Source organism: Echeneis naucrates, chromosome 1 (assembly GCF_900963305.1).
Source record: "Echeneis naucrates chromosome 1, fEcheNa1.1, whole genome shotgun sequence".
NCBI lineage: Eukaryota > Metazoa > Chordata > Actinopteri > Carangiformes > Echeneidae > Echeneis > Echeneis naucrates.
This window is the reverse complement of record NC_042511.1, coordinates 18,070,603-18,087,126: the sequence shown is the minus strand read 5'-3', so window position 1 is coordinate 18,087,126 and position 16,524 is coordinate 18,070,603. Positions and strand designations below refer to the sequence as shown.

The window sequence follows — 16,524 nt, the reverse complement described above, 5'->3', positions numbered from 1 at the left end:
TATTTTGGTCTGTCATCCCTGTTGAAAAGTCAAGGATTGTGCAGGGATTTTGCAGTTTGTTTGTTTATTTGTTCTTTATTCATCTTTAATTACTCAGACTTGGTGTGTTTCTTGGATATGGAGTATAATACAACAATGATGCAAAAGTATTTTTATGTGTGATTACCTTTTTATATACTTTTCATATACCTGTGGAAGGTGCCTCCATAATTTGGCATTTAATCCTAGTTTCACTGAATGATCACACTTTTTTACAACAGTGCCCGCATAATCTAAACACATTAGAAGCATTTTCTTCTCCCATTCTACTCTTTACACATTTGAATGGCCCTTTGCGTCCTCATGTGCACGAAGGAGGTAGCTGGTTATTAAGGAGGATGTCTTTTCTCTTCATTTGAGCCCCATCTCCATGCAGTAATCCTTGTACTGTCTAAATTGGCCCTCTGGCTGTAGTGATTTTGGTACTAGGCATGCTAGTAACAATCACATTCTGAAATTTACACATAAACACATGCAAACCTTTCATGTATATATTTGGATATCATGGGTGTGTGATTCGCTTCCTCCTCCTTTTTGTCTCTCCCAGGACTGAGAATAAATTATAAATTCATCACTTAATCTCTGTGTGAATTAGTCCAAATGCAGAGTTTAGGTTGATTGAATATAACCCAAAACTAGTGAAGCTGAATATCTATTATGCTGTAAATAAAGAATAGGATCTCACCAATCACCAAAAAGAGCTTCGGCCATCTTTGAACAATGGTCATAATTTCTGCTTGTCGCCTTTTATGAGGACAGTTTTGCTTATTCTTAACTCAAAGCTAACTTCACCTACTGACTTGGATGATAGAGAATTTTACTGGGCCAGTCACAAATGTGTTATTATATTGCATTCAATCTGCTGTCAGTTGATTCATCTATACCAATTTCTTTCTTTTCTTTATCCTGTTATTTTAATCACAATGGGCTTTCTGTTGGTTTTCTTAATTGCTCATATTTTGAATGCCAGAACTCTCTGTAGTTTAAGTATGTTTGTGTATATTCCTCGATAACAGGCAAACTGCAACACTCCTGCTGTACCTACTGTCAGCTGCAGGCCTCTAACTGCTCACCCAGCACTCTCGTGTGAGGACTACCACAGGTTTTCTAAAAAACATCTGATCCACCTGTGTGAAATTAAAAGTGGAGTGGAAATGTTGGTTGCTATTCAAAATTATTCATGTGTGACTACCGTTGTTACTGTAATGCACTCAAGTGTTTTTGTATGTTTGTATTTTGTACTTTGTGTATGTGTCTATACACATAGAACTTCTTGCTTGTGTGGTTATAATGTGTATTGTCCAAGAGCAAGTTGTAATTTTATTTTTTATTTTTTATTTTTTTTGTGTGTGTGTGTGTGTACTGTAAGTTCTCCTGTCTCTTGCTTTCCCTCCTCTCACCATCTATTCCAAGGTCAGCTTTTCAGCAGGCTTACAAGGGAATGATACAGAAGATTATTGCCTCGATCAATAAGCTCAAAATGAAGCAAAGGGGAGTTTACTTTATTGACTTTCTCGTGTACAGTGGCAGTTTTAACATTTAATTGTCTCTCTGTATTTAGAGCAAACTCCCATTTAGTGCCCGACAACTGTGCCATCCCAGGCCTTCCTCGTCTCACCTGCCATTCACTCGGGCACCATTTGAAACAGCCCTTCATAGCTTAATTATTAACAGTGTTATGCTGCCCTGTTGCACTGTGAGACCTTTAGAAAGCAAATAAATAAATGAATGGCTGTATTTTCAGTAGCTCTCTGTCTTTCTCTCTCTGATGCATGATTCTCTGTCTGTGGAGATTTTAGCAAAACTTGGGGTGTGTTTGATATCAAAGCTGTGTTCCCTCAGCTTTCAATCGACAGGGCAACAAACCCTCAGGTCCATATTCCTACAGGGGAGCGTGAGGCGAAACCGAAGAGAATCTGAGTGTGTCAAACTCAATATTCCTCCATAATGTACTAGGCCTCTCTGGCGCATGCTTGATCAATTTCATTTATTCATCTGTCAGGCAGAGCTATCCCTCTTGTTTTTCCATATCCATTTCATCATAGTCTTCTTTTTTATTCCTTCTCCTCCTCCTCCTTCAGGCCCTGGCCAGTGAAATACTTTTAGACATTCAAGAGGTCAAGCAGCAGTTGATGAAGAGGAGGAGGTTGAGGCAGGCCAACGCTGTGGCAGTAAAGGGCGGTCTCTCGGCCAAGTCTATGATCAAAGCCAAGTCCATTGCTGCCTCCATCCTCAATATGTCAGAGAATGATCTTGCAGACATAATGGAAACTGATCAGGTAAGGCTAAGAGATGGTGGGTCAACATTTTATACAAATGCTGAGTTGAGGATCTATATCTAATCTAGATTATGCCCACAGCACACAACTTACCTATGATAGATTTTCTATACTGTAAAAATTTCCTATCCTAAAGTTTTCAGGGGGTTTTGCTCAATGATTGCACCAGAAGACATGGAAAAATGTTATTTCATCACAATTGATTTGTGGTGTTGGGTATCTTCTTTGTCAATTCAGACTAAATTAGTGGCATGAAGCTACAATAACTTTGACCTTATAGCTGGGAACAGATACTGTAGATTATATTTGGTGGAGATGGGAGGAAAACAAGAGAAAGAGAAGTCCTGTTTTCCTAATTCATTTCCCCTCTATCTAATGCTACCTAGCCTTGCCAGAAATTTCTGCCTCTGTCTGACCTTCTCTTATTGATGTGCAGATACATATGTGCAAGTAAGCAAGGCTAAACACCAAGCACTCATTTGAAAAGGTGAGCAATTCACCAAGGCATGTTTCTAATTAGTGGGAATGTTGCAGTGCAACAGAGAAAGATGTGACTTTATGTTTAAAGACAGTCTTCATGCGCTCAACGAGATCAAAAACCTGTCAACACTTGCAGTATCCGGCAAACTTGATATAAGATTTAATATGTAATATTTTTTCTCACTGGTGGAAGCAGTAATTGAAGTGAAAATTCTTGCCATTGACTGCTATCTGCTCAAAGTCAGAGTTTCATGCTCTTTTCCAACTTGGTAGGACTATAGCTCATACCCAGTCATGTCGTCAATTAGCAACCCCATGTTACAATCAAACTCCCTTCCCTGGGGACTCCGACCCATCTATCACAAGATGAGAGACGGCACACCAAGCACTTACTCACACTTGAAACCAATTTTAGACCTGTACAGCCCGGCTCCACCCATGAGATGACAGAGAACCGTTTCTCACTTGACGAAGAGTCCCCCACATCAGAAATGAAACCTCCTTGGGTAAAATCAGTCTTTTTTCCTCACCACTTGTTTTCTCTGTTCCATTAATGGTGGTTAGTGGCAGGTTGCTTGGTGTTACATTTATATCCCCAATTGTAAATGCTGTCACTATGTAAAATTAACCTTTTAGGTGCATGTCTGCGCAGAGTCTAAAATCAATCCCAGAGGAATTGCTTGTTTTTGTATATGTTTGTTGTTTTTGTAAAGTGTCTTAAGGTCATGGAGAAACAGGGGTGGGTTTATTTGTCCACTAACTTCAACTCTGGGAAAGAGACAAATCTTATTGATGACTTTATGTTATTTTAGTTAGTTAGAGGTAAGTTAAAATAAAATGTACTGTCTTAACATTGCCCGAGGGCTGCAGATCAGACTGAATAAGTAAGCAACAGATCTACATTATACACCTATCTATGTTCTGAACCGAGACTTGTTTGTCACGTGTGTTATCAATGTGCTGAAAAGTTTTTACAAATCTGTTACAGGCCTTTAGACTTGCTGCTTTAGAAGTGTAACTGGATCATGGTTTTGCACAATCGTTATATCAAATGAGACTATACACATGACATGAGTGTATCAGGAGTCCAACAGTTACTGTAGTAAGGGTATTCATTTATTCATTTGGTTGTGTGGTACCTCAATTCTGAATGAGAGCACAGGCCTAAGGCCTCACACTTGGGTTGCTTTTACTTTTCAGTTTCACTTGTAAATGAGAACGTTCTATCAGCAACATTGCTACTTTTCTTTAGTTTGCCAGATTTTTCCTGTCAACAAAATTTGCAGAAGTTTTAAAAATTGTAGAGCATCGGTACTCAGTTTAGAAATCAATGCATTTTTGAATTTCTGGCATATCAGAAAGTTCAAATGAATTATTCCTGGTTGTGGTTATATTTTGGAGGATTTTGGGAACAGATGACCTTCATGTCATTCCCACTACTCCTACAAAACGTTTATTTGAAAGGCTACATATTTCAGGCATTAGGCATTAGGCCTGGTTTGCTGATTTGTTGTTTTTAAGATCATGCAGAAACATGCAACAGCTTCTATACACACGAACATATGAAAACACTCACGCAAAATCAATGTTCATATATATATATAGATGAAAAGAAGGCATGCAAATGTGCTTAAATGTATCACGCTGTTTTGCCTCTATCCATTCCATAGTGTGCAACTGAGGACCAGTGAGGGCCAAGCAGCTCCAGGCTCCCTGGCCAACTTGTTGTGGAGTTAATGATCCAGATGTAATAAGGCTATAATTGCCAGGCCAGTTTGTTTTGCACCTAATGTTAGATGGAGGGTCAGTACTTCGTTATATATCTACCAAGGGTGAACAAGCACACAAACTCTCCCGCACACTCTTTCACAAACTATGCTTAGCCCAGCTGTGGGAGGCTTAAAGGCAGCACTGACTTAAAGGATCTCTTCTCGCCCCCTTTTTTCTCTCACACTGATGTAACCACTTACACTCCCTCAACATTTTCTCCATCCACTAGTCACTAATTAGGTATATACTGAAATTAGCCTAGCCATGGTGCCATCACTGGGATCGCACATGGAGGGTTCCAGAGAGCTGGGGACAGCTAAAGACTGCACAGCTCTCTAGAACTCAATCCCAGGCAGGCTTTGGTCATACACGCTGTGACACAAACATAATGCGTTTGAACCACTGACTTTTGTCAGGTCAAGGTTTTGTTGTCAAAGGGCATAAAACTAGATGCAACTTTAGAGCTTATTCATCGACATTGGGATTTGTCTAATGCCTTAATTATCTGAGCCAAAAAGTTTAAGAACAAAATGTAAAGCTTCCATTATAGTGGCTGTTAGACCAAGATAAATGAGCAGCACTAATTGATTATTGAAAACGTATATATTGATGTATTTGATCATTTTCTTTTATAGCGCTGAGTTTTATTCATATCAAGACTTTATGGAACATGTGCAGTCAGCTGCTGCAAAAAAAATGCACAAATACAGATTGATAATATGATGTTTATAATAAGTTCAGTAATGCTTTCTATGTCCTTCCTCAGCAGTGACGTTGCTAATATTTCTAGTCTCAAAATTCTCAGAAAATGGTATTTCAGATTTTTTCTCACTCATCCCAAAACCTTACATCCATGCTGCTATGAGTATTTGGAAATTTTCAGGGCATACTAGCACATTCAGCCACTGAAGTGGACTCCTGTCACTTAAATTTAGCTGCACACAGACACACACACACTTTCTCATCCTGCCCTCCCAGTGTCCCTGTGAGGGAGTATAAGGCTCGTCACATCATTTCGGGCAGCAACAGCTGGGGTTCGAAGTGAAGACGTAGCACATTAGTGCTGAGGTGTACATGGCCACGCACTTGCTCTTCACTCTGTCCATTAGCAGCAACAAGGCTGCTGCTCTGTTAGGTCTTTATGCACGAGTAGCATGAAAATGTATACTGCCGTACCGTGTCATTGAGTCTCCAGAGAGCTTCTTCAAGGTCCTGTCTGGTGTCTTGCGGCAGAGGCAGGTTCTCTCTGCACACCAAGTCCGACTCACTCCCCTAACCCCCCACCCCCAACCCCCACCCCACATACGAAGCAGTAATATTACAGGTGATATAAGTAGTTTCTGTGAACATCAGCATCATGTCTATCACCATGTGTAGTTTTCAGTCTCCAACTTAATATACATATTCATTGCTGTGTTTGCAGGGAATGGAGGCACGTTCGGAGAGTCCAAGAGACCAGGAATGGCTACACCAACTTAACCACATCCTACAAAAAAAGGTAAGACTCGCGCCTCTGCAATAATATTGCATATTCCTGCACACACTCAGTAATGAAGAGTCACAAGCAAACTATAAGCAACTGTCCTTTATAGTAAATTGGTTTATCAGCCTTGTGTTCCTTTTAATTGAAGTTAAATAAATATGTTGTCCAGAGTGTCAGAGGGATCAGAGAACTAGCAGAAAATGTACCTTTTAAAGTAGAAAAAAGAAAAAAAGAAATGGAACAGTGATATTCTCTGAAAAACAAATTTTTGAAAAAGAAAATTTGATTACAGGTACTCTGTAATCAAATTTTCAGGTTAGTACACAGTCTCTAATATATGATTTAACACCACTTGACCTATTCCATCACAAAGAAAATTATACATGCAACATTTTCTTTTACTGCATTTTTTATACTGTTCCAAGCAGACAGATGTTTGTATGAGTTTTTATGATGAATTGATTTGTTGATAATCCTTATGGTAATTTGTTGAAAATTATAAATATTGTCAAATTTTTGATAACATAACACTAAAATTGTCTGTTTATGGTATGTTATATTAAGTTTCAGTTCCATTTTAAGTGTACATAACTACAAATTATTTGAAAGACTAGAGAGTCTTTAGACAGCTATACTTTCCTAGTTCAAAGACTTAATTTTCAAGTTTCCTTTCAAGTTTTTCATTTGTATATTAGCTTTATATTAGGCAAAAATATTTGGCCTACCAATAAAGGTATATCTGTAGTATAAGTAGATACATATTTAATCCAGTAAACGGTACATTTTATTTCCCTCCAAAATATTTCTTGCTTCAGGCTCTAAAACAATGATGCAAAAGATAAAACAATGAACAGCAACTACAACCTCACTGTGTGTGTATGCTTGTGTGTGTGTGTGAGCAAGTCTTTGTGTGCACAGGCACTCATCTGTGAGTGCTCTGCTGGAGCTTTACTCAAGTGCTATCAACGTCTGCTTGCTGTGATATGTGTATGATTGAGAGTGTCGAGTGTGTGTATGTGTGTCTTGTCTGTGTTCTTGTCAGCGGCTGCCGCAGGCACTCATGCGTCGCCTCCGCACCACGACACACACCAGACACTGTTCTCTTGTTCCCCAGATCTTCTCCTGACCTTTCCACTTTCCTCACCCCCTCCCACATTCACACATTCACACAAACACACACACACACACACACACACACACACACACACACACACACACACACACAACACTCTACTGAATCCATGTTTTTCCCCTTCTAGCTGGACAGCTCTCAGTCCCTGTTCTCTGTCTCTCTCTGCCATCCTCCACTGTCCCGCATTCCTCTCTCTCCCCTTCGCTCGCTCTCTTTCTCTCTCTCTCTCTCTCTCTGGCTCAGACCCCGAGGCAGCTTGTTAGTGGGGAACTAAATATTGATTTGGCGGGCCTGTCGATGCTGGGAGAATGAGCTAGTGTCCACCAGAGACCTCGGCACCGGCAGCCCGCTATCGACGTTTTCCGTGGGCAGAACAGGGGTGGTGGAGGAGTGGGGGGGGAGTGGAGTGGAGGAAGAGAAGAGTGGAGTATGACAAGGCTGAGACTTGCCCCCAGGTCCCTGTGGGGACCACTGGGACCACCACAGTCACCCCCCTCTTACTGAAACAGACTTTTTGTATCACCTTTCAAGCCCATCTTGTTCTGTTTTTTGTTTACTTATTTATTTATAGTCCTTTTCTCTCTTTTCTGTTTTGCAGTTGTCTGTATTTTTAAATTGTGCCATATTAAGAAGACACCAGTCTCCGTGCCCATCTCTTTCAGACTTAGTACTTTTTTATATAAGGTTCAGTACACTACAGCTGACATACCACCAGAGAAGGGCCAGATCAAGACCATTTTGGAACCTAAATACTGGTTAGTTTAGTTATCGAAAAAGTCAGCATTTCTTCTGTGAGGGAATCCACTTCAACTGGTTTCATACAGTACCCCGTTGATTTCTCTACTTTCTGTCATAGCTTATGAAAGGCTCACCAAGCAGAACATCTGCGAAGTGGAATGGCCTGGCCTGTCACCCTTTCTGTGACACTAATAACACACTCACTCCCCTAATAGTGATATGATCTTACCCTCGAGCTGTACTCATTCACTCTTCTTTGGATAAAAAGTCACAGACAGAAATAGACCCAGTGAAAGGAAAGGAAAGATGAGAGCGAAATCCATGTCCTTAACTGGCTGGCTGTCACTGAAAGAGGATGAGGATGTGTCCATCTGTGTGGGAATGGTTTTTTGTGGAAATGTGCATGTGCACGTGCACACTCACGCCAGCCTCATCTTGTCACTGTCAGTGCCTAATGGAGCTGCCAGCGGGACAGCACTTTATTATCTCAGTGGCCCTGTCAATAGCAAACCCATCACTCATTCTGTGTGTGTGTGTGTGTGTGTGTGTGTGTGCGAGAGAGAGCGTGCGTGCCTGCACTCGTACATGAAAGACCAAAGAGTGGTGTGGGTGTCTGTATGTGTGGGCCATGGTTCACCATCACTGTCATGCACTGCCACATGTCAACATAACAAGGAGGAGACACATCCACAACACATTGGCAAACAGTACAATGTAGAGAAATGACCACGTACATGTTGACTTACTGCTCCCTTAATGCCAACGAAGTGGCATAGATTTCTGGAGCCCCCTTATCTCCGCCTCACATATTCACTCAAAACCAAATGAAACATTGCATTCATTTTGTTGTTTCTCACCTCCACTGGTGAGTTAATGAAATCAAACCCTATGCCTCTCAGTAGAGAGTCACCATAAGCAGTGCTCCATAGCCAGGATCAAGGGACGGTGCTATCTAATAATCATGAGCAGGCCAGGGGGTGCACTGTATGGCTCCACAGCAACCCACCATGAATAAGGCCAACAGTGAAGATGGAGTGTCCATGTGGGCTGTGGGGTCCAGGCACCGACCCGGGGAAGCATTGATTTAATTGCCTTTGGTTTATTTGTGGAGTCCTAATTATTGACTGGAGGTAGAATTTAATGGGCCAAGTCTTTATGAAGACAGGGAAATGACTGGCTTCTGCTGCTGGCCAATAATGAACAGAAGGAGCATGTGCATGAAAGCGTGTGCACACGCACGCAAACACACACATTCCCTCCAGATCATTTTTCAGACTAATTTTGTACACACACATACCCATCTAAAGCCTCATGACAGCATAATAACGTTTAAAAAGTCATCGACTCTGTTGATTTCTTTATGAGAGGACAGTGGTTTGGTTTACTGGTATGGGGTGACGCTGAGGGCCTGCTAATATTTACCTCACGATCACACCCAAGGGAGACGTACAAGCATCACTTCTTATCAGCTTCCAAACTATAACAAGCAGGTGAGCATTACATTAAGACAGTGGTAGCGAGGCTTGGCCAATCTAGACTGGACATGTTATAAAACAACAAAGGCGTTTATGGATGGACTACAGGGTTGAAATGAATCTTGCAATTTCAAACCTTTATCGAACTTTGGGGAGAGGTTGCTGTAGCTCATTGCTAGACCAGTAAATGTCATTTCTTTTATATATATATATATACATTTATTTATGTCACGTCTTGTCAAAGCTTCTCACCATATTGCTACTCGTAGTGCATTACGTCATGAACCCTCACTGTTAAACATATCGAAGACTCCATGCTTTACATTACTAATGTATGAGAAAGTTTTCTATTGTTGTCAGTGCTGTGAGGTTGAGGGGTAGCATGTTGTACTGCGTGGCTCATTATGTCTCTGTAATGACAACGAACAGCTCTGAGTCCCACACTTCCCTCTGATGGAAAGTGACTCTAATTAAGCCTCATTTAATGATCAAGCTAATTAAATCAGCCACTCTTTTTTTCGTCTCTCTGAGTGTGTTTGTATGCGTGAGAGGGGACTTGAGCAGAGCCTTTGTACTGTAAATATGACACTGAAACCAAGGGAAGTTCCCTGGAGGTCACTGGTGCTAAAGTTGGTGTAAATGCCATGGCGCTACGTAACTCATTCAGTATGTTGAACTTGTATTTTACATGCATAGAAAAACATATAGCTTGTTGATGCTTGTGTTATTCCTTTGCCATTAGATAGTTGGGGTCATCACTTAATATGTTGAGTTACATCTTAGCAAACAGCACATTCCAGGTTAGATTGCCTGCATTAGTTTATCTAAATTATTTTATTCTTGAGGTATGGAACTTAAAGGTTACTGCCTTCTGATTCTACCCAAGTGCTGTTCTTCTGAGCCCAGTGGACTTTTAAAATGAACACCAATAGAATGATGAAATTGATGATGAAAGTGGACAGTTCCTCACTCAATAAACGGGTAGATGTGTTAAACCCCCTTATGTCACTGAATAAACTTTTTTATTTAACTAATTTAATTTTTAATTCACAGTTAGTTTTGGATATGACCGTTTGTACAATGAGCAACTGCTTTTGATCATCACTACGTTGCATGCAGTATCTTACCAGGACCAATGAGCCAAAATCACAGGTGTGTTTTTCATTGCTGAATTTTACCTTAAGGTTGCATCTCTTTTGTATGGATATCACCTTTCTATATTTAAACCCGAGTCATGCCTGAATCACCTAATTTTCACATTTAATGAGCAGGAACCTGAAACAAAGACCCAGTGCTTTCCTGTGTTTAATCTAGGGTGTATTTAGGTCAGATCCCTAACAAATGCATGTTGCACACTGAAATGATGTTTGCAAACAACGTATCAAGAAAAGGAGAGATTTTTAATTACAGTATTTGTGGCCCCAAGTGTCCAATTCCCTTTCATATCAGTCTCTTGTGGCCAAAAGGGGAGAAAAGAGAAGGATCTGTTCCACTACAGGGGTGGATAATTACGAGGGAGAGGGAGAGAATAGGCTTGTCGGTGCTTTAGTGATTTTCTTACCTGAGCCCCGTTTTGCAAATGTGACATATTCATTATCAGAGATAATCAAATGCAAGACTTCTTAGTGTAGTGCCTTTGTGCCTGGTCTTTTCTTTTTTTTTATATATTTACCATGTTGTTGTTGTTGTTATTCCCCCGTTTGATAAATTTGATTTTCAAACAAAAGTGAGGAGATCAAAGATCAAAGAGCTGTTTTTTTTTTTTTTTTTTTTCCTCTATGTGATAAAACTACTGTAACTACATCTCCCTTACCTTGAATTGTGGCCTAGATTGGAGACAGCCCACCAGCCAGGGACAAAGAATTGTAACAGTCCTTCACCATAGTGGAAAAACGCTTGTGATTTCAGTCAAAACTGACACCTTACTTTTTTAGAGGTATTGAAATTATTGGAATCAAGCTGTAGTGTACAGATATACTATATGTATTATTTTACATAAACTAATTAATTGATATATGATTTATAATTTTGTATACATATGCATACTCCTTTAGGACTTTTGAATGGCTGCAAAAGTCACGTCAGTGACAGAATGTTAGAGTGAAATTAAAACAGCAACAACTTCTGAATTTCATATAGCAATTATAATCATATTGATAAGATAGTAAACTGGTGCATAACTGAAACACTCAGTTTCTATTTCCTGAACACATGCAGAGATTTGAATGATGTACACCCTTATATCTCTTTTAGTATTCCCCCTCCCTCCTCATTCTCACACATTTAGATATCCAACAGCCTGACACAATCTCTACAACTCCTCAAAAACTTGGCCCCTGGAAATAATTGTGCTAATTCGTTCCAAGGGAGAAGACAAAAGAGCTGGAATAATCGATCTTTTCAGAAAAAAAAAATTGCTGTGTTATGCCACTACTAGACAATGGTCGCTTGTGTACAGCTTTGAGCTGCTCCTTGCCTTGAGGTGTGCTCCAGGCTATAGAGTAGCAATGTCATTTAATTGGCTCATAAAAACACCTTTTGCTTGCAGCTCGTGTCCTTGTCCATTCTCACACACACACACACACACACACACACCTATATATAAATATATATAGACTCACACACACACACACACACACACACACAGACAAACCTATCAGTGGCTTTACACATCAGTTCACTTGTGTAAGATGTTCATGAAATCATACCTAAACAAAAGGTCTGTTCTGTAGGGCCTTTTGAATAGTAATGGTTGTCAGTTAGCATCTTAATGCTACAGTAGCTATTTCATTGTTGCCAAAGGGGACAGGACCTCTTGCAAATATAGTGGCTGTCTTGCTTAGCACTGGTGCTGGCTAGGTCTGCTGAAGGAGACATGGGCCCCGCTAAATCAACTGCTGCATAACATTACTGCCAGTTCCTAAAACTGCCTTAAGCAGCCCAGAGGATCAAGTAGAGCAGCTGCATCACAGCTTACCTCCAACCACCCTGCAGGGTATCAGTCCGCAGCAAATACGACAGTTAGATCAAAAGGACTGATAGTCATGCTTGTCCCATTTGTGATCCTTAGCGTGAATACTTGTGTTTCATTGCACTAGAAGACAATGAGACATATTTTATTTTAACACAATAGAATAATTGATCAAACATGAGGCTCAGTAGGTGTCTTGTCGTACTTAGTGAAATATCTCTACTTTAACAAAACATGGTACAAATTTTCATGCTGTCTGGCAAACAGTACTTATTCTTTTTTTTTTTTTTTTTTTTTTTTTTTTTTTTTTTTTTTTTTTAAGGAAGGGTATGAGAGGGCCACCCATGTGCTTCAGGAGTTTGGGCACTGACCATCAGTCAGAGCGTTTGTTGCATCGCTCATTTCATCCCTTCACTTTGTGTAATAAGAGTTCCCTGAAGATACTCCTGGAGTGTCGTGTCCATCCCTGTTTAAGATATTTTAGGCTTAAATAATACTCATGATAGGTTTATCTAGATCATGTTTACCTGTTAGTGTTGTTTACTCATATTCCCATATCTGTACTTTTAATGATCCAGTCTTCCACTTTTTGTCCCATAGAGCCCTGTGTTGTGGCTGTCTTTATTTTAGTGGGGGTTGTTTGCATAGTTAGTGGCTTTAAGTGCAATTAGCTGATCAGGAAAGTAAGTGTGTGTGTGTGTGTGTGTGTGTGTGTCTCTCTCTCTCTCTGTATGTGTATGTCTATTTGAGTGTGTGTGTGAGTGAGACAGATAGAGTGAGTTTTCCCAGATGGATGAAGGCAGGGAGAGATATCTCAGCAGTAACTTCAGTGTAGTAGTTCTCTCAGGAATAATGCTGTGTGTTTGATGCATCCACTGCTGCTGGAACTGACTCCCCACTGTACAGCACATACTCGTGTGCACACTCTCACTCACACTTTCACACACACTTCCCAGCACACGGGGCCTTGTGTTCCCAGATCATGTTACCTTTAATGAAGAACACAAAGGTGTCAAGGGGCACAGGGTCTGTGTGTGTTTTTGAATGCGCATGCCAGTTTCTGCACCTCTCACTCTCTAGATGTATTGGAAATTGATAAGATGATGGTTTCAAATCACATCATAGTGCTTTTCTGTGTCCCCTAATCATGCCAGCTACAGAGCTAATTCCAATATGTGTTATGTGTTCTTATTCCCTCCTGGAGATGTTATACAGTGAAATTTGTTACAGTACTTGTGGAAGCTTGTGTCTGTCAGTATGCTTTAGTAGTTTATGCTTTCACATTCTCTTTTAAGAGTTGAAATGTGAAACATTTTGTGATAATGAAGTCACTATTTTCAGCTTGGCCTGTCCACTTCTCATCTCAGGCCATGTGACTTGAGAAAATGCACAGGGAATTAATTTGTTTCCGTTGCACAAAAAAGCATGCTTGTAAAAGGCAAATAACTTGAATTGAATATTTATGGGTGATACAGTAGGCATGTCTTCCTTTGATCAGACGCCCTAATGACCATAAAATCCTTGTGTCGATTCACAGGAACAACAAATTAGCCCTAAGTGTGAGATGAGTCCAGCCAGCCTCTTTATTTTTACCTTTTCAGCATTTGTAGGACAATAGTTGAAGAACCACACTTACAAAGTTCCCTCTTAGTTCAGCTTTGTCATTCTGTATGATCACTACAAATGTCCCTATTGGTTTGCAGACTGTTTTTAATTATGTTTCAGGGCATATCGGCTAAAAATCGATTAACTTCTCAGGAAAGTGTTTGTTTTTTTTTCTACAGCCCCACCAAAACAAACCAGTGGTTTTTATTATCCCTTGCTTGGACTTGCACGCTTTTTTGAGTTTAGATTATGATACTTTGCAATAATACCCATATTTACAGTTGTTATTTCTGTAATCAGTCCATGTTGGCCATGAAGAGACCCATTTATTATATGATTCCAGTCCAAGATGAGGAGCAAAATTCACAGCCTTTCAATTAAAAGATATTGTTTAAATTATCTTATATTTGTTCTTTCTAAACCTTGTTCAGTGTATGTGATAACATACCAAAAACTCAGAATCAGATAATGATCCAGTTACTCTACTGCTCATGTGAGGCCAAATGCTCAGACTCATGTGCACTTTTACCACAAAATACCTCCTTTTGACAGATAAAGTAATCCCCTGATAAGCTGCAGTGAAGTGATAGTAATCAAGGCGGTAGGCCTTTGATTCACCTGACTTAAACTGTTGAAACCTCAAACTGAACCTAAGAATGAGGGCTGTAGCTGTTGTCCTTTCGTCCTTACATCACAGTTACTTTAGGGATCACTGCCATGGAAAGAAATAACAACAAAAGGAGCTTAGGTGTATCTGCAGACATGTGAATGGCAAGACAGACTTGGGAAAATGTGATCCTTCTTTCAATCCTGAAACATTGTGGATTATCACTCATTAAGAATGAATCAAAAAAAAAAGCACAAGTGTGAAATGCTGAAAATTGTGCTGTGCAATCTGTTTTGCGAATTGCTTTATCAAAGTACTCAATGTTAAAGGCCCCTCAAAATGTTCACAATTGTGGAGGTCCCATTTTAGGTCCTCTAGTTTCACAAGATAACAAATAGGCTTTCTGAAAAGCTGCCAGGTGTCAAAAATTTAGCTTTTTTTAATCTTGGTGTATTTGTATGTTTTCCTTATTTTCTCTTAACCCCCTTCTACCAATGAAACCCCCCCTCTCCCCACCTTTTTTGTATCCTTTGCCTCCTCTGCAGATCCCCTCTGCAGGCCAGCTAATGGAGGCTCTGCGCGTGAAGATGAAGGAGAGGAAAGTGCTGACAGAAGAGCTGGCCACGCTCGTAACACCAGTCAGCGAAAAAGCCTGACTCCCTGGGCTGAGGCTGGGAAAACTGTCATCTTCCTTTTTTTTCCTTCCCTTCTTTCTCTCTCTCACTGGCTCAGCCCAGCTCCTACTCAGTGGGAGCTGGGCTGAGCCAAGCTGAGCCGGGGCAGCAGAACCAATATTTGTGAGAAAAGCGCTGTCGACTCACTCTAGGCCACTGGCACAACACAGCAGCCCAGCTTTTGTAAATGAGCCCTCGACATCTGTGTTAGTACTCAATGCACTATGTCTGTCAGAGAGGGCCCTTTAGCGCCAAGCTAATTTAAGCACAGCCACTCACAATGCAGACCTGGGGTGAGAAGGCAAATGCTTACACTAATTTTTACATGTGACTTTTTTACTTTCTTTTACTTTTCCCCCTAATTTATTTGGCACCCGAACTTGACCTAGTGATGCCAAGTTGTCACTTTGAGCAAGTTCAGAGTACAAACGGAGCAAAGTTTTTACTGTTAGATCGCTTTATTAGACCTGATTGTTCCACTCTTAAACTTAAAGCTTGGTATATATTTTTAAGCAAATAATTTTGTATGAGTTGGCTAAAATTATACAAATTATCTTAGCTCCTATGGTGTAAGAATTTGTTTGGATAATAATTTAATAGACAATTATGCAAATTATTAATCATTATCTTTAATAAACATGAATAAAAGTGATTTTTTTTCTTCCCATTTTGTTCTTCAAAGACTGCATTTATTGTTGTAAATTTGATGGTCTGATTTATTGTCCAAATGTTCTTTTCTATTTTGATAATTTCAGCAGTTCAAAGGACCGTTAATCAATGTGTGATGGTGACTGAGGATGCTCTAGTGAGCAGGAGGGCTCTTACACCTCTCTTGTGATTGGCAGCTGACTGTTGGCATGGTTCCTGTCTTTAACAAGTGACCCCTGCTGTTGACATCACTAACAAGGGTCCACATGAGCACAGCTCAGCATAGCTCAGCACAGCACAGGGGGTGTACTAGGGGAGTGGGTCCATCCTTGACACATCTACCCTCAACCCCTTTTATCTGTTTTTCTCCCTCTCTTATTATTCATTGTGAATATTAAACCGTGATCCCGGTCTCCTCTGTCCTTGAGTTGGTTTTCTACACAAGAGACCTCACACTCCTCTCTTCATATCATCTCTTTTTTTTTACCTCTCCCAGCTATTGTTTTCCCCTTTTCCCCCTTTCTTCCTTTCTTTTTACTATGTATAATTAACAAAAGTGTGAAGAATCATCCGTTCAGGAATTAAAAAGAAATAATTCCACTTTTTAATCCCCCCTCCCTTCT

The 16,524-nt window shown here is 40.2% G+C and overlaps 1 protein-coding gene across 4 annotated transcripts in view; it reads left to right on the top strand.

Moving 5' to 3' along the window:
• The window catches only part of cntln (centlein, centrosomal protein), a 77,123-nt gene extending 61,242 nt beyond the window's left edge, over positions 1–15,881 (top strand). For 3 of the 4 annotated variants that reach the window (XM_029504274.1, XM_029504256.1, XM_029504266.1), the window contains exons 25-27: positions 2,121–2,318; positions 5,992–6,066; positions 15,125–15,881. In XM_029504274.1, the coding sequence (XP_029360134.1) occupies positions 2,121–2,318; positions 5,992–6,066; positions 15,125–15,235 (384 nt within the window). In that variant the 3' untranslated portion in view covers positions 15,236–15,881. The remainder of the gene's footprint in view (positions 1–2,120; positions 2,319–5,991; positions 6,067–15,124) is intronic. The other variant, XM_029504283.1, reaches the window with a different exon arrangement.
• The last annotated feature ends 643 nt before the right edge of the window (positions 15,882–16,524 follow it).